Here is a 25,253-nt window from a genome sequence, read left to right as displayed (position 1 = left end):
TTCTCTTTTAGCGTTTGCAATAGTTTAAGATTTTTTTTTTTGGTTGTCTGTTTGACTAGGTATTGTGCATACTTAACCTGTGGACTTCTTTTTCTAACTCAATAGATTTTTCCAGTGAAACACTGAAAGAATTTTTTTCCTGGTTAATAATTAGCAAAAAATTCTGCAGAGTGATCAAATAAAAATCAAATATGAGGTATATGAGAAATAGGTTAAGCAAGTTACTTTTTTACTAATAGTGTCAAAGAATAATATAAAAACTTGATTTTCCTCATTCATGTTACTTTTCTTTTGTGAATGTGATTTCTTAAAAAATGAAACAGTTAAAACTTACAGGTTTTGTTATTTTCTTTTTCTTTTTGACTGAATCCCTAACCTTGCCCACACAGCCTCAAGATGTAGGTAAGAAATTTCCTTGTCTATCCCCTAAGGAATGACTAAGTTGGGCTAATTTCTAATTTTTAACTTCGGTTTCTCTCAGTTTAAATTTTCACTTGCTTTTTTTCTCCCTCTCCCTAGTTTACATATGCTGATCAGATACCCTGATCTAACCTTTCCAGATATTGTATTTTGGATCATATTATTCTATCTACTGACAGAGACAATTATCACACCCAGCAATCGGTCACCAGCATAATGGTAATATAAGAAGTGTTGCTGGGAGATATAATTTGGATTTGAAACTATTAATGTTTCTTGCAAATATGTGTAGTGTATAGAAACAATGGAACATTAGACATGAGTTGAGATTTTACTGGAACTTTGGTCGTTTGTTGTATTTCTTAATTATGTGGTAAACACCTTAAGAGTATGCAGACCCTGCTTCTTCCAACTGTACACACTTGGCGAATTTTTAAATCCCTACAAGCCTGTACATTTCCTCAAGCCTAGCTGAAGCAGCGTCAGCCTGGAGGAAAGTGTGACTTTTATATTTCTTCTACTCAAAGAGGGAACATTTTGAACTTCACCTGTTCGAGGTGTTTTTTTGTAATCCCTCTGGCCTGAAAGGACCATCTTTTTGCAGTTCACCAAGGTGCTGTAAGTGTTACCATGCTCTGAAGTTGCGGATGATGTCTTAATTTGGTATCCCCTACAGTGCCTGCTGGGGCTTCCCTTGTAGCTTAGTTGGTAAATAATCTGCCTGCAATGCAGGAGACCTGGGTTCAATACCTAGGTCGGGAAGATCCCCTGGAGAAGGAAATGGCAATCCACTCCTGTATTCTTGCCTGGAGAATCCCCATGGACAGAGGAGCCTGACAGGCTACAGTCCTTGGTGTCACAAGAGTTGGACACGACTTAGCAACAAAACCACCGCCACCAACACAGTGCCTGCTAGTGAGCCCCGTCACAGGGCTTAAAGAAGGATAGTCATTTTTGAGTTTTTCTTCTCCTTTGCCTCTTGTAAAAACATGCTTTAAAAAAAAGTCCTGTTGATTTTTGACTCCAATATTTTTGCATCCACATTTTCCTTTGCACTTCTGTTACTCCTACCAAAATTCACGTCCTGCTGATTTCTCAACAGGACAGTTGCAAAAGTCTCCTAATGAGCTTCTTGATTTCCCCCTCTCCATCCATTCATTCTTACGTCTATCTGACAAATAGTTCTTGTTACTTTCTTTTTTTTGTTTTATTTATTTTTAAATTTTATTTTATTTTTAAACTTTACAATATTGTATTAGTTTTGCCAAATATTGAAATGAATCCGCCACAGGTATACATGTGTTCCCCATCCTGAACCCTCCTCCCTCCTCCCTCCCCATACCATCCTTCTGGGTCATCCCAGTGCACCAGCCCCAAGCATCCAGTATCGTGTATCGAACCTGGACTGGCGACTCATTTCATACATGATATTATACATGTTTCAATGCCATTCTCCCAAATCTTCCCACCCTCTCCCTCTCCCACAGAGTCCATAAGACTGTTCTATACATCAGTGTCTCTTCTGCTGTCTCGTACACAGGGTTATTGTTACCATCTTTCTAAATTCCATATATATGCGTTAGTATACTGTGTTGGTGTTTTTCTTTCTGGCTTACTTCACTCTGTATAAAAGGCTCCAGTTCTATTTGTTAGGTACTGTGGGAGATCCCAGATCATCAGACATACCATTACCTGGCTGGTATTTCTTAGTTTGGAGAGATGATGATATTACGATTCTATATAAACATTTTCAGTGGCTCCTCATGGTTCCTAGTTGAGGCCCAAACTCCTCAGCTTTATATGAAAGGCACACATAACCTGGATCCAGGTTCTTTCTATCTGTGGCTCCATTATGTTTCTTTATGACTCACTTTCTCATCAAAGTGGAAGATTAATTGATTAATTAATGTTCCCCAAACATCCCAGGATTCTTTACCTTTGCACTTTACTCACATCATTCTCTCCACACAGAAAGATGAGCTTACTTACTTCTCAGCTAGCTGAAACCTTGGACATTTTTTAGGCTCAACTTATATACCCCTCCTCCTATAATTCTTTTCTGGTTCTTCACCCAGAGACCATAAGCATTCCTGTTATATGTTGTTGTTGCTCAGTTGTTCAGTCATGTCCGACTCTTTGCGACCCCATGGACTGCAGCACTCCAGGCTTTCCTGTCCTTCACCATCTGCTGAAGCTTGCTCAAACTCATGCCCACTGAGTCAATGATGCCATCCAACCATCTGGTCCTCTGTCATCCCCTTTGCCTCCTGCCTTCAATCTTTCTCAGCATCAGGGTCTTTTCTAATGAGTTGGCTCTTCGTATCAAGTGGTCAAAGTCTTGGAGCTTCAGCTTCACCATCAGTTCTTCCAATGAATATTCAGGATTGATTTCCTTTAGGATTGACTGGTTTAATTGCCTTGCAATCCAAGGGACTCACAAAAGTCTTTCTTCTTCAATACCACAGTTAAGAAGCATCAATTCTTTGATGCTCAGCCTACTTTATGGTCCAACTCGCACATCCATCCATGACTCCTGGAAAACCCACAGCTTTGACTATACGGACCTTTGTCAACAAAGTAATGTCTATGCTTTTTAATATGCTGTCTAGTACCCACTTTACTGTAGAATATTATATACATTCTACATTGGATTACAGTCATGTTCATGAGTCACCTGAACTATGAGAGTATTTAGGAACCCAAGGTCCAGGGGAGATGTTTTAGTTATCATTGATTGCCTCATAGTAACCAGTGCAGTACTTTGAAAAAGTAAAGACTCCATAAAAACAGCTTGTATGAACAAATACAAATGTGTTCTGATAAGTATATGCTTATTGGAAAGGAACCAGTGGTGTTAGACTAGTTCAGAGATCACCTAAATATCTGTGTCATAATTTTGGCTAGTATCATAATTTTGGAGAAGGCAATGGCACCCCCCTCCAGTACTCTTGCCTGGAAAATCCCATGGACGGAGGAGCCTGGTAGGCTGCAGTCCATGGGGTCGCGAAGAGTCGGACATGACTGAGCAACTTCACTTTCACTTTTCACTTTCATGCATTGGAGAAGGAAATGGCAACCCACTCCAGTGTTGTTGCCTGGAGAATCTCAGGGACGGGGGAGCCTGGTGGGCTGCCATCTATGGGGTCTCACAGAGTTGGACACGACTGAAGTGACTTAGCAGCAGCAGAAGCATCATAATTTACACTACCATCAGCATGCCTGGCATCTCTTGCTGGGCACAACTGTAGCATTATATCACTTAAAATGAAACTTCATACTACTTTTCTAGTCATACCTGTTATCTAGCATGGAAATGGTGCTTGTGTTTGACGGTTGTGGCTGGGGAGCCATCAATAGTAAATATAAAGTCTGGTGAGTTTGAGATTAATTCAAGCCAATTCAACTTAATGAATATTTTTAAGCACATAATCAACTGTGATTAAGATGTAATATTTGGCTCATATGATGTCTCTTCTTCATATTAAATATGCTATTTTTTTCTATATAATTTTTTATTTTATACTTTTAAAATGTATTACATATAGTAATTTATTGGTAAAATATTAAAATACCAGGATATATAATAACTTAAATATCTTTGCTTTCAGATGATGTCAGAATCACCCAGAAATTTATAGATGATAACATTGGATATATGTGAGTTCCTCTAAACTTGTTTTGATGATGATGGTGCTTATCTAAGCTTATCTGATATATTCCAGAATTATTCATGCTAATATATTAATTAAATATATGCCATTAAAAAGTGAATACAATATTAAAGAACAATTCAGATGAGGCAATTGAATTGTCAAGAAGTTATAAAACTTAGAGACTTCACATTTTGATAATTTTCTAAGGTTAGTCAGCAAGTGGGTGCTCCTATGAGCTTTTGGTTGGACATACTTGGAAATTCTGCAGGTCATCATTGTGTACTCTGTGTGGACTATTGCAGCACCATCATTGCATTTGCTCAATATATTCAGGAGGCGTCCTTTGAAGAAGTAGAAATGTTGGTTAAAGCCATGACAGAATACAGAGATAAATGCTTGGCTGACAGGACACTCCCAGAGTGTTCAAAATTAGCTGTAAGTAAATTGTTTGCATTTCTTAAACAAACAAGCTTATTTGTCAACCCTGAGAGAATTTTTGGCTTGAAAATCTAGAGGGATGCTCTATGCTCTTGTTGTTCCTTTGCCTGACTTCAGTATTTAGGATAAGGCCCTTTCTTAGGAGAGCTGCAATTCTGTGTACTGATGCACAGGAGGGCTTGACTAGGAGCTTGCAATTCATGCCATAAGTATACAGGCAGGAAGACTAAACCTATAGCTTGGCAAAGTGTACGGAAGTAAAGTTACTTTCTTGACCTGCCTCTCAATATGTACTCTACTGTCACACCCCCTTTTCTTGATATCCTCCCAATAGAGTAACCACCTGCATCTCTAGAAAGCTATTACTAAACATTACTGCTAAATACTTCACCAACCCATTACACTCTGACCCTGTTACCTAGAGAGAGGAAAAAAAAAAAAAAAGCCACTATGTAAGGGAGGTGTAGGCAGAAGAGAGATAGGAAGAGGTTAAGGGGACTCAGGATAGGATAGAGTTTCCCAAAGCGTAGGATGGTTGTCAAGGCTGTGGGTAGAGATGCTCTGCTGGTAATATTGGGAACATCCTGGAATCTCTTTCTCAAAGAGTGACACTCACCACTCATTGTTTCCACTGTGTCATCTCAGAAGCCTGAAAAATGTTGCAATGAATAAAATGTGTCTTTTCCTTTTCTGTTGTCCAGAATGAGGTTTTACTGGAAAATATATGTGCCATGGAGGGACTGCCACAAAAATATAACTTTTCACACTGCTGCCGTAAGGTTGACTTTGAAAGAAGACTCTGTTTCTTCCATAATAAGAAAGCTGATATAGGATTTTTGCCTCCTCTCCCTACTCTGGATCCTGAGGAGAAATGCCAGACTTACAAAAATAACAGGGAATCTTTTTTGAATAAGTAAGTTGAATTTTAGTAGAAAAATCATCTAATTGAAGAATTATTCTTAGGCTAAATTCAGTATCTATTCCAAATGAACATAGTTGGGTTTATGGATCAATTAGTTAATTCAACATGCATTTGTGTGTCAGATTCTGTGGTCATTGTTGAGAAGATGAACAAGATATGAAACCTGCTTTCAAGGTCCTTTCAATAATGATGTGCATTTTCTAATGGGATAAGCCCCAGAACCCAAGTGTGTGCATGGTATGAAAGCAGTACTGGAGGAAATATATGGTCTTTCAAAAGGGAAGGTGCAGCTTTTACCAAAGATAAATATTAAGTCAATGGATGTTTAACAGTGCAATAGTTTCAGAAGCAGAGACTTTTTCTGGAAAGCTTAAATCACAAAGTTTTCTTTTTACATGTAAGTGATTATGATCTCTGAATCTCAGATGGAGTCTGTATAGGTAGCTGTTCTTTGAGCATGACAAGGATCTGGCGTCATGGGGAAGAAAAGAGAATAGCCAGGGTCTTGCATTCATGATTAGAACTGCAATCATCATTTTTATTTGGGAGTTGGCAACTTCAGTGGTATGACATTTTTGGAGACTCAGTAATGTTGCCTTCCTTTGAAGCCTTCAGTAATGGGAAATCCTTCTTCATCTCAACTTAACTTTCACAAATTGATCTTGTCTTTTTTAATCTTCTCTTTCCGTTCCCTTGCCTACCATTCCTTCACTTCTTTCCTGTTTTTCCCCCTTCCCTCCTTCCTTCCTTTTGAAGTTATGTTTATGAAGTTTCCAGAAGGAGCCCCTTCGTTTTTGCTCCTACACTTCTAACTGTTGCTGCTCGTTTTGAGGAGATGACTAAAACATGCTGTGAAGAACAAGAAAAAGCTAACTGCTTTCGAACAAAGGTGGGCATTCCATTTATTCCATTTACTATTATATATATTTATTCCATTTAATAAAGGTAGGTATTACACTTATTAAAAGGACAGGGAGTTACCCGAAATTGTAGATCTTTATTTAAATTATAGCAAAAGAGGTTTTTTTTTTTTTGTTTTTGTTTTTTTTTTTTTACCACTTATCAGCCATTCTCTTGTCACTCTCACTGTTATTTCAACCCATTCACCACCTGCTGACTGATCTAAATGTCTTATTACTTGAGACCTTTGAAAATTTGCCCATTTCTAGGGTCTCTCTTCTGATTTTGTCTTCCTTGTAAATTGGAAGGAAACACTAGTGAGTAACTAACCAGGGTAAAAATTACATTTTATCTTCTATCTTGGACAAGTCCTAAACCATATAAGTGAATCATCCTGGGAGACAGGGACAAGCTACCTGCACACTGCGCTTCCCAGCAAGTGTAATTTAGTCATCAGGAAGACTGGCTCTGCCTTTATAATGTGCCACACATTTATATTTATTTTGATATACACATTTCCTGAGATAAAAAACCCCATAGGTTTTCTATTTCTGAGGAAACATTGGGATTGTTTGGTTGACATGTGGTTAGGAAATAAGAGAACAGTAGGATTTTTCCACTTACTTCAACAGAATTTTCTCTTTATCCCTCAGGCAGAACCTTTCATATACTATTTAAAAGCATTGTCTTCTTATCAAAAAAATGCCTGTGGGGCACTTATGAAATTTGGACGACAAATCTTACAATTCATGTGAGTTTTATAATCTATCTTTTGTTTCTATTTGTATTTTTTTTTTGTTTCTGTTCTATTTTTGTTAAATTATTGATGACTTTTTATTTATTCTCTTCTTAGATCTTCAGGGGTTTTGAGGTGGGGGTTAATCTGCTTGGATTGCTCAGAATCAGGATGTTAGATCAGGATGAGAGAAGCCCTGAAAGGTGGGGAGACCCCAGAGAGAAAGAAGGCTACTTCTGAGTTAGGTTTTGGTTAGTTGGGAATCTGAATGGGTCTTGGAGTTCCCAATCAGACTTTTAAAACCTCCGAGTGCTTTAGACATGACTTATCCATCCATCTTTGACTTTAATAACCGGGAAACTATCTTCTAGGGATACATTCTATTTCGCATCTTACCTAGCCAAAGAGCAATGGTACTAGTGCAGTGTTTTGTGAGAAATTCTGAGATTTCAAATAGATCAGTTAAAAGGATGCTGTGATGAATTATCTATGCCTGCCATGGACTCACAAGAAGAAATGGTGGTCCTTAAAAAATATGTTTTGCTATAACAATTGTGGAAGAGGGCATACCTTTCAGGCCTTTTTCTCCCCCTAGTCCTAGAATTCAAAATACCAATGCTTACTGCAGCTACTTATACGGTATTAGCAGAGAATTTCCTTTTGTCTATTTGCTGTTCAAGTTGTTTTAGTGGTTTATCAATTCTGTTTCCAGAAACATTGCTATACTTAGTCAAAAATTTCCCAAGATTGGATTTAAGCAACTTACCTCCCTTCTAGAAGATGTTTCTTCCAAATATGATGGTTGCTGTGAAGGGGACGTTGTGCAGTGCATCCGTGGCAGGGTAAATATTCTATAAAACCAAGCAAAAATGGTGATTTCAGGGGGGATATTTTTTATTCTGAAGTTGCCTTAATGTGTGGGTACACACCACAATATAATCATAATGTTAATAAATTGGGAATAACAGATAGCACTACTATATATAAAACAGATAAACAACAAAGACCTCCTCTTTGGTACAGGGGGCTACATTTAATATCTTGTAATAGCTTCTAATGGAAATGGAAAAGAATCTGAAAAAATAATATGTAATCTCTTACATATATGTTCAGTTATATATATATATATATATATATATGACTGACACTAACACACATTGTAAAACATCTATACTTCAATAAAAATTAATTGTTAAATAACATGAACCAAATAAAATTTAAAAAGAAGTATTAACAAATGAGACCAAATAACGCATTGGAGTTTTTAATGAATGAGATTGATTTTAGATTACTTAGTTGATTCTATTTTATGTGACTAAATGCACATGACATAATCCCCAGGAATTTATAATTTGTGAACATTCACTCAGCCAGACTAAAGTTTTCTTTAATATTGCAAATACTCTTTTAGAGATATTAGAAATTAACAGTAAAGCTCAGAAAACGACTGGTGATCTTTATGTTTTTAAGAGTTGCTTTCTCTGAGTTTCTTCAGGATACTTAGGAACGATCTTTTCAAATAAGTGAATATGTTCATTTAAAATAACTCTTATTGTAGTCTTTAAAGTGATTCTCTAAGGACATATACTAGTAAATATAATAGTGACCTAGTTGAAGTTGTTCATGCATACGAAGGTAACACGATTTCATTAAAAATAATCCTGATTTCTTAGTTGAAATTAGTTTTTTTTAGTGATTTTTTAAATTAGTCTTACTGTTTTAAATTCAAAACATCATGTTCATCAGATAACTTGAATTTTGGAGTATGAAGATATATACATTTTATTTCAAGCAATGGACAATAGATGTCCCCAAGAATTATTTTGTCCTTAAATTTATTGCAATGAAAAGCAGTCTCACTCACTGTTTATTTGTGTATTATTTGGTCACTTATAGGGATGTTGGTTTTATAATAGTGAATATAATGTACTGAATTAGGATATAATTGAAGAGTTTTCTGTGAAGTTTGGAGCTGAGACTAAGGGATCATATTATATTTTTAATATCCTTTTTTTTGATGGCTTTATGTAGAAATAAGAGCAATTGAATGGTATATTTCATTCAAAACAGAAATGAAATTTCAGACAATAAGTGATGTGTTGCCCTGAATAATGATGGCCTTAGGTGAGATGTATATTTGTCTGCAAAGATGGACTCCCTGGTTCTATGTGGTTTGCTGGAAACATGGTACAGACCTCCATTCCATTTCTCATCTCAGCCTAGAGCTCCATCTCATTCCTCACCTTCAGTGTTCCCCAGAGGAAGATTCCAGGTAGGGGAACCACTTGAGCAGAGTCAGAGTGTCTGGAATAGTCCAGTGCTTTGATGAAACACACTGTAGTTCATGTGAAGCTGGAACAGAGAGTAGGAGAAATGTGCAGACTCATTCTGAAGAGTCCGGAGGAAGAAGCAGGGATTAGACCACCTTTAAGAGAATTCCAGCTAATATGTAATAAATTTATGAGTTTATTTTTCATAATTATATCATCTAAAATCCTACGAAATCAAGCTTGCATTAAAATGAAAGGTCACTGTATTAAATCAATACAAAATTTAATTAGCATCAAATTAGTTGATGAAACAGTTCTCGATATTATAGATATGGTTGGTTTTGCATTCCATTTATGAAGGAGAATCTAGCCCTGAAGAACTTATGAAAATAAAGTCATTTCTCATTCTTATTTGATACAGAGCAAGGTTATGAGCCATATTTGTTCAAAACAAGATTCCATCTCCAGCAAAATCAAAAACTGCTGTGAAAAGAAAATACCAGAGCGTGGAGAGTGTATCATTTACTCCAATAAAGATGATAGACCCAACGACTTATCTTTAAGAGAAGCAAAATTTATTGAAAGTGACAATGTGTGTGAGAAACGAGATGCTGACCAAGCGAACTTCATGGCTGAGTAACATACCTCTATATTGACATTTATAAGGCAAACAGAAACTTATGACTTGATCTATTTTGGCTAACTTGGGTGGAAGATATAGGAACCATTTAAATCATTGGGTATACCACATAATTTTTAAAAATCATGGTTTTAGATTGTAATCTTTTTACATTATTTTAGAAACTGCAACTGCATAGGACAGTGATGGCTAACATTTATTGAGTACTTGATACGTGCCAGACAGTGGGCTAAGTACAGATTATCTATTTTAGTTTTCACAGCAGTCATGTAAAATAAGCATGATTTCTCCCAGTTTTCAGAAGAGAAAACTGAGGTACAGGGAAGTTAAGTAATTTGTTTAAGATTCACAGTTAAAATATGGCAGACTAAGGACATGATCCAGGAGGTCTGACCTAAGAATTTGCAGGCTTATCTGCCACACTCTCCCCTGCCTTCTCCCCCAACTCCCACCACTGTTTAGCTGACTTGGAAGCAAAAAGACTAGATTTGAATCCTGGTAGAATCACTGGGGCAAGTTAACCTGTCTGTATTTTAGGAATTGTATATAAAATTCATATGAGAATATTTAGTCATTCAAGGTTTGTCAGTAATAACTCTGGGTTGACCAAAAAGTTTGTTCGGATTTTTTTCTGTAAGATGTTATGGAAAATAAATGAACTTTTTGGGCAACTCAATATAATCCAGGGGCTTTACCAAGTTAAACAGGGGTTTTGCCTCCAATAAGCTTTCATCAATAGAAGTATGATGTGGAAAGAGACAGCCTCATAAATATATGAGTGCAAGAAACACTCTTTAATTTCTGAAAGCACTAGACCATAGGCAATACGGGGATCGAAGAGGAAGTCCTTGGGAACTCTGAAAAGTCTTGACGGGGAGGAGGTACTTGAAGAAATGCTGATAATCTGGATAGAAGAGGTAGAACACTGATAGAGGTGTGAAATGCATGGTGTGTATGTGGTTGTGCTAGGGTTTCTGCAGTGAGAGAAGAGGGTAGGGAGAGGCACATGGGGTCAGATCATCCAGATAAGCTAAGTAACAAGATGCCACCGAAGGGTTTTCATTGAAGAATAAGGAAGGACAAAATCACTTTTGTCTTTTAGAAACTTCATCTGGAATGAATCCCAGTTTGGGGCTTAGGTGGTTGGTAAGTAGTTTTCAGACTCAATGAGATGGGAAGTATGGGGGAAGGTTTGTGGGAAAGAGAAACTTTTTATATTTGACCACATTGATTTCCCAGGTGGCGCTAGTGGTAAAGAGCTTGCCTGCCAGTGCAGGAGGCATAAGAGATAAGGGTTCGATCCCTGGGTTGGGTAGATCCCCTGGAGGAGGGCATGGCAACCCACTCCAGTATTCTTGCTTAGAGAATCCTATGGACAGAGGAGCCTGGCGGTCTACAGTCCATTGGGTTGCAAAGAATCGAACACGACTGAAGCAACTTAGCACACACACATTGACTTTGAAGTGCCTGTGAGGTAATGCAGTGAAAATATCATAAGAGGATTTTATATATGAACCTGGAATTCTGGAAGGATGTCTGGATTGAAGATACAGGTTATTGAATACTTAGTCAAATTTTCAGTGCTTCACATCTGTCAATCAATTTAATTTTCAAAACAAACTCTGTGGTTAGAATACTTTCCTCAATCATCATTTTGCAGGCAAGGAAACTGAAGCACAGAGGTTAAGTAACTTGCTCCAAAGTCACACAACTAATATTTGGTGGAGTGAGGGTTCAAATGCAACCACTGTGGCTCCAGATTCCTGTTCTTATAACCACTGAGCTCTATTGCTTCTCATGAATCATGGATGCTCAGTCAAATTAAACTAAATCATTGATGCAGTACATTTCACTTGTACCTGACATAGACTTGCTAAATGGAAGCAGTTTTCATCCTTATCCTCATTTCTCATCATCTCCATCATCATCACCATGACAACTAAGATAGGGTAGGAAGCATGGGGAGAAATGATAGAGCAGCGATGAATATGCTGAACCAGAAACAGCTTACGATGCAGTTTTTCTGGATGCCAATATCTGATGCAAGACCTCGGTGGATCTGCCACGCTAGGGGTTTTCTTCCAGGGGTTTTGTTTACAATATTTTGGTGGTGAGATTTTAGGTGCAATTTTATTTCTGAGGAAAAGTTCATGCCTTTTATGAAATATTAAGAGGAGCCCTTGATTCTTTAAACACCACTGCTTTAGAATATGAGACTGTATCTCACAACTGGGACTGAGAAGGTAAATGGAGAAGAGGAGAGATGTCAGAAAAGCCAAGATTAATCAAGAGAAAAAGGCTACAAGACAAAAAGAGATGACAAAATTCCCTTGGACTTGAAAAACTTTTATGATGTATGACTCTCACAAAACATAGATCATTTTTACTTAATTCAAAAGAATAAAGATGATATTTCTATGAAGAAAATTGTAAATAGTATAGGGTAGTTAAAGAAAACAGCTCTCTTGAGAAAAGAGTTGGCTTGGTTTAAAAAGAATGAAGTAGGCGTCCTCTGGGACCTAGGTTCAAATTTTACAAAGTGAAAGTGTTTGTTCCTCAGTCGTGTCTGGCTCTTCCAGACCTATGGACTTTGGCCTGCCAGGCTTCTCTGTCCATGGCTCCAGGAAAGAATACTGGAGTGGGTAGCCATTCCCTTCTCCAGCGGAATCTTCCTGACCCAGGGATTGAACCCAGGTCTACCTGCATTGCAGGCGGACTCTACTGTCTGAGCCACCAGGGAAGCCAATAGCCAGGTGCTTTACTGGGCTGAGGCAGTTTCCTCGGCTGTGAAACACTACTTATCTTGAGGGCTAAGTGAAGTTAAATGAGACAGTGTTTTATAAAGGCTAGGAAGCCAATCTTTGTCTCGTATGCCCAAAGCTTGATCCAATGCCTCGCACCTACTAAGGGCTTAATAAGTGTTAGCCTCTTCCTCTCCCTTTCCCACTTTGTCCTCTATTCACACCCACCTGTACCCTTATAACGCCTCACTGAGGCCATGGAAACGACTGCTAATGATTTGGACCTGCAGGGGTGATTACTCCCATAACTGACAAGTGACAGGATGAAGTAATGGGCAAAGTCTGCTCCACAATCTTTCCCCAGGTGCACCGGGAGTGAGGAGAAGCCATATTCCCCAAATCTCAAGATGGAGGTCGAATGCATTTTCCAACAGAATTATACTTGATATGTATTTCCTAAAGTATTGGTAGCATGATCTACTATTTCTGATGCTTTATGGATAAAATTATTTTAACAATGAATAATAAACACCACTAACCATTCTATCCCTCCAAGTAAAAAACATTGCTATTTTAAAACATAATATGGAAGAAAATCTTTGTAACATGGTCTCTTTTGTCAAAATGTCCTCTTAAGCCACTCCTCTGCCAGAGAAAGATGAAAGAGGATTTGAAGGCAGACTCAGTAATAAAAGGTCTCCCCAGAGTAAAAGATAGCAGGATTTGGTGTTTTGCTCTTTCTTGAAGTTCTAATGTACAAAATATTTTACACATCACAGGTTTCTTTATGAGTACTCAAGGAGACATCCAGAACTGTCCACACCAGAGCTGTTAAGAATTGCTCAAGTGTATAAGGATCTCCTGAAAGAGTGTTGTAACATGGAAAACCCTCCTGAGTGTTACCGTCATGCGGTAGGTTCCATCCTAGCAGGCTCAGAGAATTAAAGAAAACAGCAAACACTTAAAAACTATCAAATTTTATTATGGTTCAGAGGGTAGAAAATGTGATTGACCAATCTGAGTCTATCTAAAATTCAGTGTAAGCTGATCACTGCAAAGACCAATATCATCTGGGTTACACATAATGTTTAGAACTATGAATCCTGTGTATTGAGGTAAAAAACTCTTCTGATTAAATATTTATATTTTTATTTATGTGCTCTTGTGTTTTCTTGAGCCATCTTGGATTTTTTATGATCATAAAAATAATAAATGATTATTAAAGATGATTAAGGAATTACTAAAAGTTATAAAGGAAAAAGTAAAAACTTTCTGATTTAGTCCTCAATAAATACCTTTAATTAATATTTTTTTCATCTTTTCTATGCATATATGAATCTATTTGTATGTATGTTTACAAATAAGATTGGGATAATATTTTCCAAAGAAATTTTTGGATTTGTTTTTATTTATTGTCATAAAAAACATTTTACATTATTAAACAGACTTCAAAAAATTCACTTTATTTTACATGATGGTATTCCATCATAATAATATATCTAAATGCTCTCCTACTATATCTTTGACATTTTGGACATTTATTTCGCTTTTTAAAAATTTTATAAGTGACCCTAAGTATCTCATTTCATTCATCTCTATTAATAGTTATGACTATTTTCTTAAGATAGATTATCAGAAGGAAAATTACTACATCAAAATATATAGACTTTAAAATAAAAAAATAATTGATACAAATGACTAAATTGCTACCTAGAAAGTTATTACCCGCATATAGTCCCATATAGTGTTGAAAATCTTCATTTCACCCCCACCTTCACCAACACTGCACATGAAAATTAACTTTGCTAAATAGTGACTGTGTTTTAAGAATTTAGTTGACTTTTGTAACTTTTTATTTTATATTGGGATATAGTTAATTAAAAATGTGATAGTTTCAGGTGCATAGCATAGTGATTCAATTAAACATTTAAGAATATATTTTATGATGGAGCTAAGCTTTTCCTATATCATTTTAGCTACTGTATTTATAATTTCCTGTGAACAGTTTGTTCACATCTTTTACTGATTTGTTTGTTGAAATTAGTGTGTTTTTAATATCCATTCATAGGCATATTTATGTATTACAGAAATTAATTATTTGGCATTTTTGATTTGCTTCTCATTCAATTGATATGTGTTGCTTTGCTTTGCTTAAAAAATTACCCCCACTTGCCAAAAATGCCAGTTTCTGCCCATTCAAAATTGAGCAAGAAGTAAGAAGACTTGAGTTTCGTCCAGCTTTGCCACTGTCCCTAATGAGGAGGTCTGTTCCTGATCCTTAAATGGAGCATAGTGCTAGAAAATTCTTTTTATTACATGAAGATACAATTCATCCTTCAGCATCCTTCCACTGGTGTGTAGTTTTCTCCCTGGTGGCCACTTAGCTGGTGTCCAACTTTATGCTATGTGAGAGTTTGTCAAATATTTGAAGACAATTATTGGAGGTTTTAAATTCCAATTCTAAATGATTAAAAAGATGGTATAAAAAAGATATATGTGATTAAAAGTGTTCTGTAGCAACACTTGCCTATTGGGTAACTCTAGGCAAGTCCCTTGACTTCACAGGACCAGATGACTTCTCTGGCGACTTTAAAGGGAAAATTTATATGATCATTGTCAGCATCAGATTTGAATTCCACTTTGTAGACTTTAAAGCTCTATAAAATATACAAGGTAATGATGATGAAAATTTAAATTTCTGCATTTTGGCAAATGCCATATCTATATATCTAACTATAATTAAAAAGATTCAAATTCTAACATACATATATAGAAAACTACCTTCAACTTAGTGACTAATTTATGATAATGATAGTTTGAAAATACTATGTAAGTATAAAAAAAGAAATTAGACAAGTCAACATCAATCTTATGATTAAATTTATGATTAGATAAAATTTTCAAAAGCATGGTTGTTCTTATTTTCAGGAAAATAGATTCAATGAGACAACAGAGAAAAGCCTCAAGATAGTACAACGAGAATGTGAACATTTTCAGAATTTGGGGAAGGATGACTTGAAATACCAGTAAGTTGTTCAAACAAGCAGGTTAACCCTTGTGACCAGGATAAAATAAAGATGGCCACAAAGTGTCAAAAATTTAGCTCAGCCCTTTTGTGATGAATTCATAAATTCTGGGAAAGAATAATATCACAAGAGTTAAGAATTCACATTGAGCTGTCATTTTAAAACTTTATCAGAAATCAGGCTTGAAATGGAAGAAATATAGGATTTTGGATAAATTGATTATCTAATGCTTTAGTTTTTGTTTAGACTTATCTTTTTTACTCTCAACACAGAACTGCTGGATTTTGCCCCATTTCAGGCATGGGGAATGAAATGCAGCAAACTTCAGGTTGTTATATTTTCCCAAAGAAAAGATGCTCTTCCCAAGATTTAAGCCCATCTTATGGAGTTTAAAGAAATAATTTTGGATTTGCTTAACACTTTAATATTTGTTTTTTAAGTACTTTGTGAATATTCATGAATAATATGAAGTTTTTTCTGAATTTTTAAAATTTATTACCATGCTAATGTATTGTACATTGAAACCAAACATCTTCAAAACAAAACACAGTTTAAAAAATATGTTTTCACTATTTCTGTACTTGGGTTGTTAGCTGGGAACTCAGCCTATGAAAGATCTTTGTTTCTTGCTTCTTTCATTTCAGATTATCTTTTTCCAACATGTATTTATTAAATTTTCCCTTTGAAATGTTTATTCACAATGCAAAGGATTTCCAGTAGGATTTTACATACTAGCTAGCCAAGATACTTGCTGCCAAGGTGCTCCTATCATCACAGATGACACACAATGGGCAAATCTGATAGTTTCTGAATTGTCATGAAATTAGAAGGAAGCCCATATGCAGAGATCTAAAGGAGGCAGGATGCAGGAAAATGGGGGGTGAAGAGACTGATATCTACCATTTTATGAGAGAGCCAAGGTTCACATTGCCCTTCCATTGGTTGTCCCTAGCCTTGCAGGGTTGGGGTTTCAGGTGGTTTATCAAGGGAAGAGGAGCTTCTGCTTTTGTTCAGAACAGACATATGCTCTTTCAGCTACCTCGTCAATCTCACGAAGCTAGCCCCCCAGCTCTCCACTGAAGAACTGACCTTTCTTGGCAAGGAAATGGTGATAGCTTTGACCACCTGCTGTACCCTGAGCGAAGAGTTTGCCTGCGTTGATAATTTGGTGAGCCTGGCCCACATACCTGACTGTTCCTAAAAAGAAAAAAAAAAAGGATACCTGCATTCATTGATTTATAAGTGATTGTCTGTCTTCCTCTCTCCATTATTTTTTAACATTGTTAAGCAAGGAATGTCAAGTTTTATTTTTAGCTCTCTGTGTCAAAATCCTGAAGAACTAAAGAGAACGTCTTGATTAGTTGCTTGGGGGTCTCCAGATCATCTTTCTTTCTTCTTTTTTTTTTTGACTGCACTGAGGCTTTGTTGCTGCATGTGAGCTTTCTCTACTTTCAGTGAGTGGGGACCACTCTCCAATTGTGGTGTATGGGCTTCTCATTGTGGTGGCTTATGTTGTTGCAGAGCAGGGGTTGTAAAGCATGGGCTTCAGTTGGGGTGCATGGGCTTAGTTGCCCTGCAGCATGTGGGATCTTAGTTCCAGGACCAGGGATCAAACCCATGTCCTGTGCATTGACAAGCAGACTCTTAACTACTGGACCAACAGCCAAGTCCCATTTCTTCTTATTTATACTAGAAGTAATTTGTTAGAGCAAATGACTTGGAATCATAGTATTGTTTCAGGATGACGGAGAAAACTTCATAATTTTAAGCAACACTATAAATTCTCCTTGTCCCACCATGTCAGTAAAAGAATTGCTGCTTCCAGAGAATGCTGCTTGGGTTGGGCATATCTCTTTAGGTCTGGGGTGGCCCATATGTGGGGGATCCCAGGAGGGGACTAAATCAAAGGGTCACTGTGTCCTGCTGATGTTTTCGGTTAGCTGTTTGCAGCTCTCAGCTCGAAGTCACAAATTTGTATATACATTAAGCTTAATCTACATGAATTTAAATTACTATGGCTTGAATTTTTGTTATAATGCCATTTAGTACCTCAGGCTCTATTTTTTTTTTCTTTTGTGCATAGTGTCATATTACGATTGCAGAAGCTTTTCTGAGTTGACAATGATATTAGAACAAACTAACAATTCATCTACCATATTTCAAAACTCCATTGCAACTTTCATTGGTACAGGTGGATTTAGTTCTTGGAGAGTTATGTGGAATAAATGAAAATCAAAATATCAACCCTGCTGTGGACCACTGTTGTAAAACAAATTTTGCCTTCAGAAGGTTCTGCTTTGAGAGCTTGGAAGCTGATAAAACATATGTACCTCCATCTACCTCTCAAGGGTTATTTACCTTTCACGCAGACTTGTGTCAGGCTCATAACGAGGAACTCCAGAGGAAAAAAGACAGGTACCAACCTTCTCTTCTGGTCATCATTTTCTTCAGGCTGAAGACACATCACGTTTTAATGAGAAGTTTTATTGTAATGGATGTGTGATCTTGATGTTATAATCCTGTTCCTTCTGTCAAACTGTCCAGTCTATCTAGTTGTAAAACTTAGTCTTTTCCTTTGCTAGAGATTTGGAGTGTCCAGACTGTGATTTGGAAACGTGAGTGAGTGAGGCCATAAAAAGGCTCATAGGAGGTTCATAATGAATCAGATTTTCTTGAGAGAGTGTCATAGATGCTTGCTCCAAGAATGTCTCTTAATGTTTGAAGATATGAGAGGCCTAAAAGGGATAAGGATTTTGCTTTTGTTTTCTCAGGCAATGCTATAAATGCCAAAGAAGCAGATTTTGGGGAGGATGTAGGCAGTGTCTGTATCAAGTGAAGTGGAAACAGAATTCAGTTACTGAGGAAGAGAGAATGCTTTGAAATGAATTTTCTAGAAATATCAAAAGTTACATATTCTACAATATTGTGCACAGTGAAGACTTACTATGCTGCTGCTGCTGCTGCTAAGTCAAGTCACTTCAGTCGTGTCTGACTCTGTGCGACCCCATAGACAGCAGCCCACCAGACTCCCCTGTCCCTGGGATTCTCCAGGAAAGAACACTGGAGTGGGTTGCCATTTCCTTCTCCAATGCAATGCATGAAAGTGAAAAGTGAAAATGAAGTTGCTCAGTTGTGTCTGACTCTTCGCGACCCCATGGACTGCAGCCCACCAGGCTCCTCCACCCATGGGATTTTCCAGGCAAGAGTACTGGAGTGAGACTTACTATATGTTCCCACATTTTATACAATTTTGTCCATAATTACATAAGCCTCCAAAGAATGTTATCATGGAATCTATCCCATGTGTTTAGCAGAAAGGTTTCAGGATCTCCTTTCAAAAGTAGAATATTTTACTTTTTACATTCACCTAAATGGAGATTTCAAAGATACAATTCTATAACAAGCCTTTTGGAGAAGAGGGGTTCCAGAAAGAAACTGTTAACTGATTCTGTTTGACATCATTGGGTCACAGGTTTCTTGTCAACTTAGTGAAACCGAAGCCTGAACTTGCAGGGGAGGAACTGTGGTCATTGCTGGCGGATTTCACGAAGGTGGTGGAGAAGTGCTGCAAAGCCCAGGAGCCTGAGGCCTGCTTCAAGGAGGAGGTATTTCCAGCTCTTTTCTCTGGAATTCAGCTAGTATTCCTGGTCAAACAGAGAAAATGGAACTCCCCACAGGACCCTGCTTCCTCCTTGCAATGTCTCCCTTCAAGTCCATCCATGTTATTGCAAATGGCAAAATTTCATCCCTTTTTATGTCTGAGCAACATTCCATTGTGCATCCATACCACATCTTCTTTATCCACTCATCTGTTGATGGACATTTAAGGTTGCTTCCATATTTTGACAATTATAAATAATGCTACTATGAACATTGGTCTACATGAATCTTTTCATTAAAAATTTTATTTATTTATTTATTTGGTTGCACTGGGTCTTAGCTGTGGCATGTGGGGCCTACTTCCCTGACCAGGGGTTGAACCCAGCCCCCCAGAATTGGAATTGCAGAGTTTTAGTCACTGGGCCACCAGGGAAGTCCCTGGGCTGCATGTATCTTTTCAAATTAGTGGGGGTTTTTTGATTTATATGTCTGGGTCATAAGGTAGTTCTATTTTTAGTGTTTGGAAACCCTTGTACACTGTTGGTGGGAATGTAAACTGGTGCACCCACTGTGGGAAAACAGTATGGAGGTTTCTCAAAAATTTTCCTGTATGCTTTTATTTCTATTTTTTCTCTCTCAGAGTCCAAAATTGGCAGCCAAAAGTCAGGCTGCTTGAAAAACATCAAGCAAAACCCACCTAAGGTAATGCCTTCTATCTCAATCAAAGGCTAAATGTATTGTTAACTGCTTTGGTTATTTTTGCTTTTCCCCTCTCATGCTTCACTGTTGATTTCTAGTTCATCCCCTAGGCCCTGCACTAACATTTCTGGTTTATCCTCCTGGCCTTGCACTAACAAACCCCAGTACTGGTGCTATAATGTGTCTCTGGGTGTCAGTCACTCTTGATGGCTGGGATGGTACGACTGTGTTTCCGTTAGCACTGCCTTCCTGCCCCAACAGTTTTCTGAATATAAAGACATCCACTCTTCTGCCTTCCTGCTACTGCACTCAGATGTCTGGACCAGAAAAGAAAGGCAAAGAATCTATTAATATGAAAGTTCACAGGGGGAGGAAGGGGCTGGGAGGGGCAGACAGGCCTCAGTAACTTGTTCTAAGAGCCTTACTGCAGGATTTACATAAAAGAAAAGTGATATGTTTGTAATTTCAAAAAGGTATATAAAGGGCCCCTTTTCCCCTGCAGTTTCTGAAAGACTTATTCACAGACTTTAGGAACAAAAGGTTGAGTAGATATAGCAGGATGTTCAATATCGGGAAACAGAGACCTCAACACCGCCCCCTGCCTCCCCGCCACCTGGCCAGAGGGCAGGTTTGGATCTGCAAAAGGAAAAACATAGTTACCACTAAGAGTTTTTTTATGGGATGTCTAGCCACATATATGGCTTTCTATCATTTCATATTCCTTTGCTGCACAAGATATTGTTTTTTCTTTCCAGGTTTCTGAGAACAGAGAGGAAGATCAACTTACCTACTTCCTAGCTGTCCTGTGGTGAATTTCATTTTCTGAAAAGAACACAGTAAACAGATTCTTCTGTACCTATTGTCTGAGATAATGTTATTGCAGCAAGCAATAAACAACAACATTATAAAGTTATTTCTCAAAGACTAATGTCATGTGTCAACTTGTTAACAAAATGAAACAACCGAGTCATTCATTCCATCAGCATCATTGGTTCACTGGCTAAATGTACTTCTTTTTTTATAAAAATATTTAAAAATTTTTTTCTTTTTAAATTAATTTTTATTGGAATATAGTTGCTTTACAATGTTGTGTTAATTTCTACTGTACAGCAAAATGAATAAATCTATGATTTTTTGGGAGACAGGACTCTGAAATAGCAATTCTGTGGGCAGAATACTCACAGATTCTGTTCTTGCTGCTACTGGGAAGAAAATGGGGTGTTGTAGGCTTGTAGCATGCCTCCACCTCCTTCTCCTCCTACTATTACTAGCTGGGATTGAATGTTTTCAATGTAAAAACATTGTGTGGGTACTTCTAATGTATTATCTCATTTAATCCTAACAACTCTATGAAGTAAATATTTTTTATTCCTGTTTTACAGACAGGGAAATTGAGGCTTGGGGAAATAAATGAATTTGTTCAAATGTCACATAATTAGTAATTGGCAGAACCAAAAGCTTAAATTTGAACCCTCTAATTCCAGAACAATATTCTTAGTCAATGTATACATTACCTCCTAGTGAAGGCTGTGTCATGGGTACCCTTTAAAATCTGTTCTTCAGGTATACATGTGTTCCCCATCCTGAACCCTCCTCCCTCCTCCCTCCCCATTCCTGTGGCAGATTCATTTTGATATTTGGCAAAACTAAAACAGTTATGTAAAGTTTAAAAATAAAATAAAATTTAAAAAAAATTTAAAAAAAAAAAATCTGTTCTTCAGAGAAGGGGGAATGGGCCAAGTCATCAGCAACAGTGGCTCCTTTCTCCCTCCATTCCACATCAAAATTGCTGTTATTTTGGACTGTAAGTGATTGACAGTGACATCTAAAGAGAGAGAATGGTAGGAACTGGGAAGCCAGGAAGTGAAGGTTGGTTGTGGGCCCATGGCTTGAAGATCCTGGCTGATCTCTAAACTTTTAAGGCTTTTTAGTGTTTCAGTGTCTGAAATAAAAGATGATGCCTGTCTAAGATATAATACATGAAAATATTGAGTTCTTTTGTTTTAACATTTAGAGCACAGTATTTGGGATTCTTACTCATTTGTTCAACAAATATTTATTATTAGATCCTACTGTGTGTTACACATTGTACAATATAATCCAATATAATGCAAATATAACCAAATATAATAAGAAAATTAAGCATCATTCTTATGTCTACTGGGCAGGGGAGAAGACAGTAAGCAATCGCATATGATGTCATAGGTGCAGGATGGAAAAAGGGCCTTGCTGTGGGAGCATGTGGCAATGGCATTCCATCCAAGCTGAAATTGCAGGTGGGAGCGGAGTAGAAGGGAGTTATATTCCTACTACTATTAACTTGCTGTATGGCCTCAGACACAAGTTGCCTACGATCTAAGACCTCTATTTCTTGGTGTAGGGTGGAAGAATAATCACTCCATCACAAAGGCTTTAGAAAGATGTAATAAATTACTATATAAAGTATCCAAATACAATGGCCAGCAGACAGTAGGTGTTTAATTCATGAAGCTAATTTTTCTTTCTACCATTTTTCCAAACACTCTTGTTTATTGTCAAGGATGGCAAGGAAGACAATTTTACTGAAATAATGAATAATAAGTTTAGCAAACAGAAGTGAAACCAGAGTGCAGTTTGCTAATTCAATTTTGCACCTGATAGTGGATTCTCCTATGTGTCTAGTGCTGTGCTAAGAGCCACAGACATGAAACCAAAGACCTAGGGACCTCTGCGATTACAAGACTCTATAATCATAGAGGAAACTGCCATACAACTCCCTCTACTGATGTGCCAAAGAACACAGTGATAAAAGACAGGTAATCAGTGTGATGGAAAGAAAAGAGGGAGAGAACTAGGTTTTTCAAGTCTTGCTTTGCCTGGAAGGAGAGGATTTGCAACAAAAGCAAGTCATACTGACTCTATGGCTCAGACAGAGCTCATACCAATGACTGGAACATAACTGGACTCAGTTGGTGCAGGAAGACTTCTAGTACTAGAGATGTTTGTAAATGTCATCAGCCTCATGGTGCTATAATGAGGGCCAGGACTGCACATGCGTGAGCAGTCACTTCCCAGGTTTTCGGTAGGATCTAGGGATCTAGCCTTGGTTTTTCTAAGGTTCCTTCAAACTCTATTTCTATGACTTGGACAAGAATTAGGTTTGTGGTAAAAATATTTATTAAAAATCATCATCATGTCTTACACTTGCACACCTTCCATTTTTTTATCTTAAAGGTCAGTGTGGAGATCTTCCTCTCTTAGAGAACAAATTCTGTGCCATCTTTTGAATTCTATCACAAAGCCCATTCCTTAGCCTTTGCTTAAATAATCCCCACAACCTGTCTTTCCTCTGATCTAAAATTCCACTGTCAGTCACTAATAAAGAATTTAACTCCTTCTATGTTTTAAAGAATCTCTTACTGTGAGAGAAGGATGCTCATGAGAAGTTAATTTTGTCCAAAAATAATTTTTTTTAAAAAAGAGAAACTAGTTTAGCATAGATAGAACAGTTTTTTTTAAGTGCCAGCGCCAATCAGTTAACGGTGGCTGTCCTGTGGCATGGTGCTGTGAATGATTCTAAGGCTTAGTCATAGAGAAAGAGTAATGTCTACAGTGGGTGACAGTCTGAAAGCAGTCATCCAAAGCATTTGTCATCGCTAGAGTGATAGGTCCATTTTTGGTAGCCCCAGGAAGCTTAGAGTATGGTCTCAAGGGAGCCACTCTAAGGGTGCAAGACAGAAAGAGATGCTGAGCATCAGGACTGTTTAGAGAACCCTGGAAAGCCTATGGAAACCTGGCAAGACAGTCTTCCCTTGTGTGGTTTTCTACCACACAGGTCATCTATATTCTTTACCATAAGCCAACGTGTCCCAAATCTAAATAATGACAAATCTAAATAATAATGTTTTTCAGACAAATGTATCTCTCTCACTTATGATATTTTTTTGCCTAGGAAACCAGAAATGAGATTATGTGGGTAGCAAAATCAAGCAATGGACTTCCAGCCTTGAAGATTATCTGATCCAAACCCTCCATTTATAAATGAGGAAACTGAGGACAGGAATGGTTAAAGTAGTAACCAGTGGTCTCCCATTTCCAAAACTTTGGGGCTTTAAGTTTAACTTGAACTTCTAAGTTAATCCATAGTCACTAGTGTCCTACCCTAGACTAAAGAACTGGATTATAGGCAAAGCAGAAAACAGCCGAGAGATGTTGGTATCTCAACTTTTACTACTGGCTCTTGGATGGTGTGAGCTCTGACATCAGAAAGACCTGAATTTCTACCTGTGAGTCTATGAGCAAATTATATGACCTTGAGTCTTCACTTATTATTCAAGAAATAAGAATACTGCTACCTAAATACAGTCATATAAAGTGCTAGACTTGCAGCGAACACTCAGTATATTAGGTTGCATTCTCATGGGTTTGTTTCCCAAATCTGTGCTCCCCACTCTCACTAGGGACCTAAAAATGTGTCCAGCACTGGAACTAGGGTAGTTATAATTTATTTGAACCTGGCATTGTATGTGTTTACCTGATCCCCTGCCATTTTAGAACTTTGTACATGTCAACATGCATTTCTAGGAAATGAGGCATTTACCAAAAACATCTATTGATTACTTTATTTCAAGTCTTATGTGATGTAATCTTGAAAAAACAAGTAGATTGACATGACTCAAAGACCACAATGCAGTAAGATTAGATCTCAATTACAGGAGAAAAACTATTAAAAATTCCAACATATGGAGGCTGAACAACACGCTGCTGAATAACCAACAAATCACAGAAGAAATCAAAATTTGCATAGAAACGAATGAAAATGAAAACACAACAACCCAAAACTTGTGGGACACTGTAAAAGCAGTCCTAAGGGGAAAGTTCATAGCAATACAGGCATACCTCAAGAAACAAGAAAAAAGTCAAATAAATAACCTAACTCTACACCTAAAGCAACTAGAAAAGGAAGAAATGAAGAACCCCAGGGTTAGTAGAAGGAAAGAAATCTTAAAACTTAGAGCAGAAATAAATGCAAAAGAAACAAAAGAGACCATAGCAAAAATCAACAAAACCAAAAGCTGGTTCTTTGAAAGGATAAATAAAATTGACAAACCATTAGCCAGACTCATCAAGAAACAAAGGGAGAAAAGTCAAATCAATAAAATTAGAAATGAAAATGGAGAGATCACAACAGACAACACAGAAATACAAAGGATCATAAGAGACTACTAT

At 37.3% G+C, this 25,253-nt stretch overlaps 1 protein-coding gene across 1 annotated transcript; it reads left to right on the top strand.

The window, feature by feature from the left end:
- The first annotated feature begins 248 nt into the window (after positions 1-248).
- AFM (afamin) lies at positions 249-20,958 on the top strand. The gene is made up of 15 exons (XM_006059620.3): positions 249-402; positions 4,029-4,077; positions 4,376-4,508; positions 5,213-5,424; positions 6,190-6,322; positions 6,987-7,084; positions 7,782-7,911; positions 9,761-9,975; positions 13,500-13,632; positions 15,649-15,746; positions 16,782-16,914; positions 17,938-18,161; positions 19,219-19,351; positions 19,987-20,048; positions 20,801-20,958. Exons 1-14 carry the CDS (start codon positions 315-317, stop codon positions 20,020-20,022), a joined length of 1,815 nt encoding a protein of 604 aa, XP_006059682.3. The 5' UTR covers positions 249-314; the 3' UTR covers positions 20,023-20,048; positions 20,801-20,958.
- Positions 20,959-25,253: the final 4,295 nt, after the last annotated feature.

The sequence above is a fragment of the Bubalus bubalis genome, chromosome 7 (genome assembly GCF_019923935.1).
Source record: "Bubalus bubalis isolate 160015118507 breed Murrah chromosome 7, NDDB_SH_1, whole genome shotgun sequence".
Lineage (NCBI taxonomy): Eukaryota > Metazoa > Chordata > Mammalia > Artiodactyla > Bovidae > Bubalus > Bubalus bubalis.
Note: the sequence above shows the minus strand (reverse complement) of the source record. Positions and strands in the feature narration are given on the sequence as shown.

Coding starts and splice junctions, on each gene's coding strand:
- AFM (XM_006059620.3), top strand. CDS start 315: ATGAAACAGTTAAAACTTACAGGTTTTGTTATTTTCTTTTTCTTTTTG. Junction 9,976..13,499: donor CAAGCGAACTTCATGGCTGA/GTAACATACCTC, acceptor TACACATCACAG/GTTTCTTTATGAGTACTCAA. Junction 15,747..16,781: donor AAGGATGACTTGAAATACCA/GTAAGTTGTTCA, acceptor ATGCTCTTTCAG/CTACCTCGTCAATCTCACGA.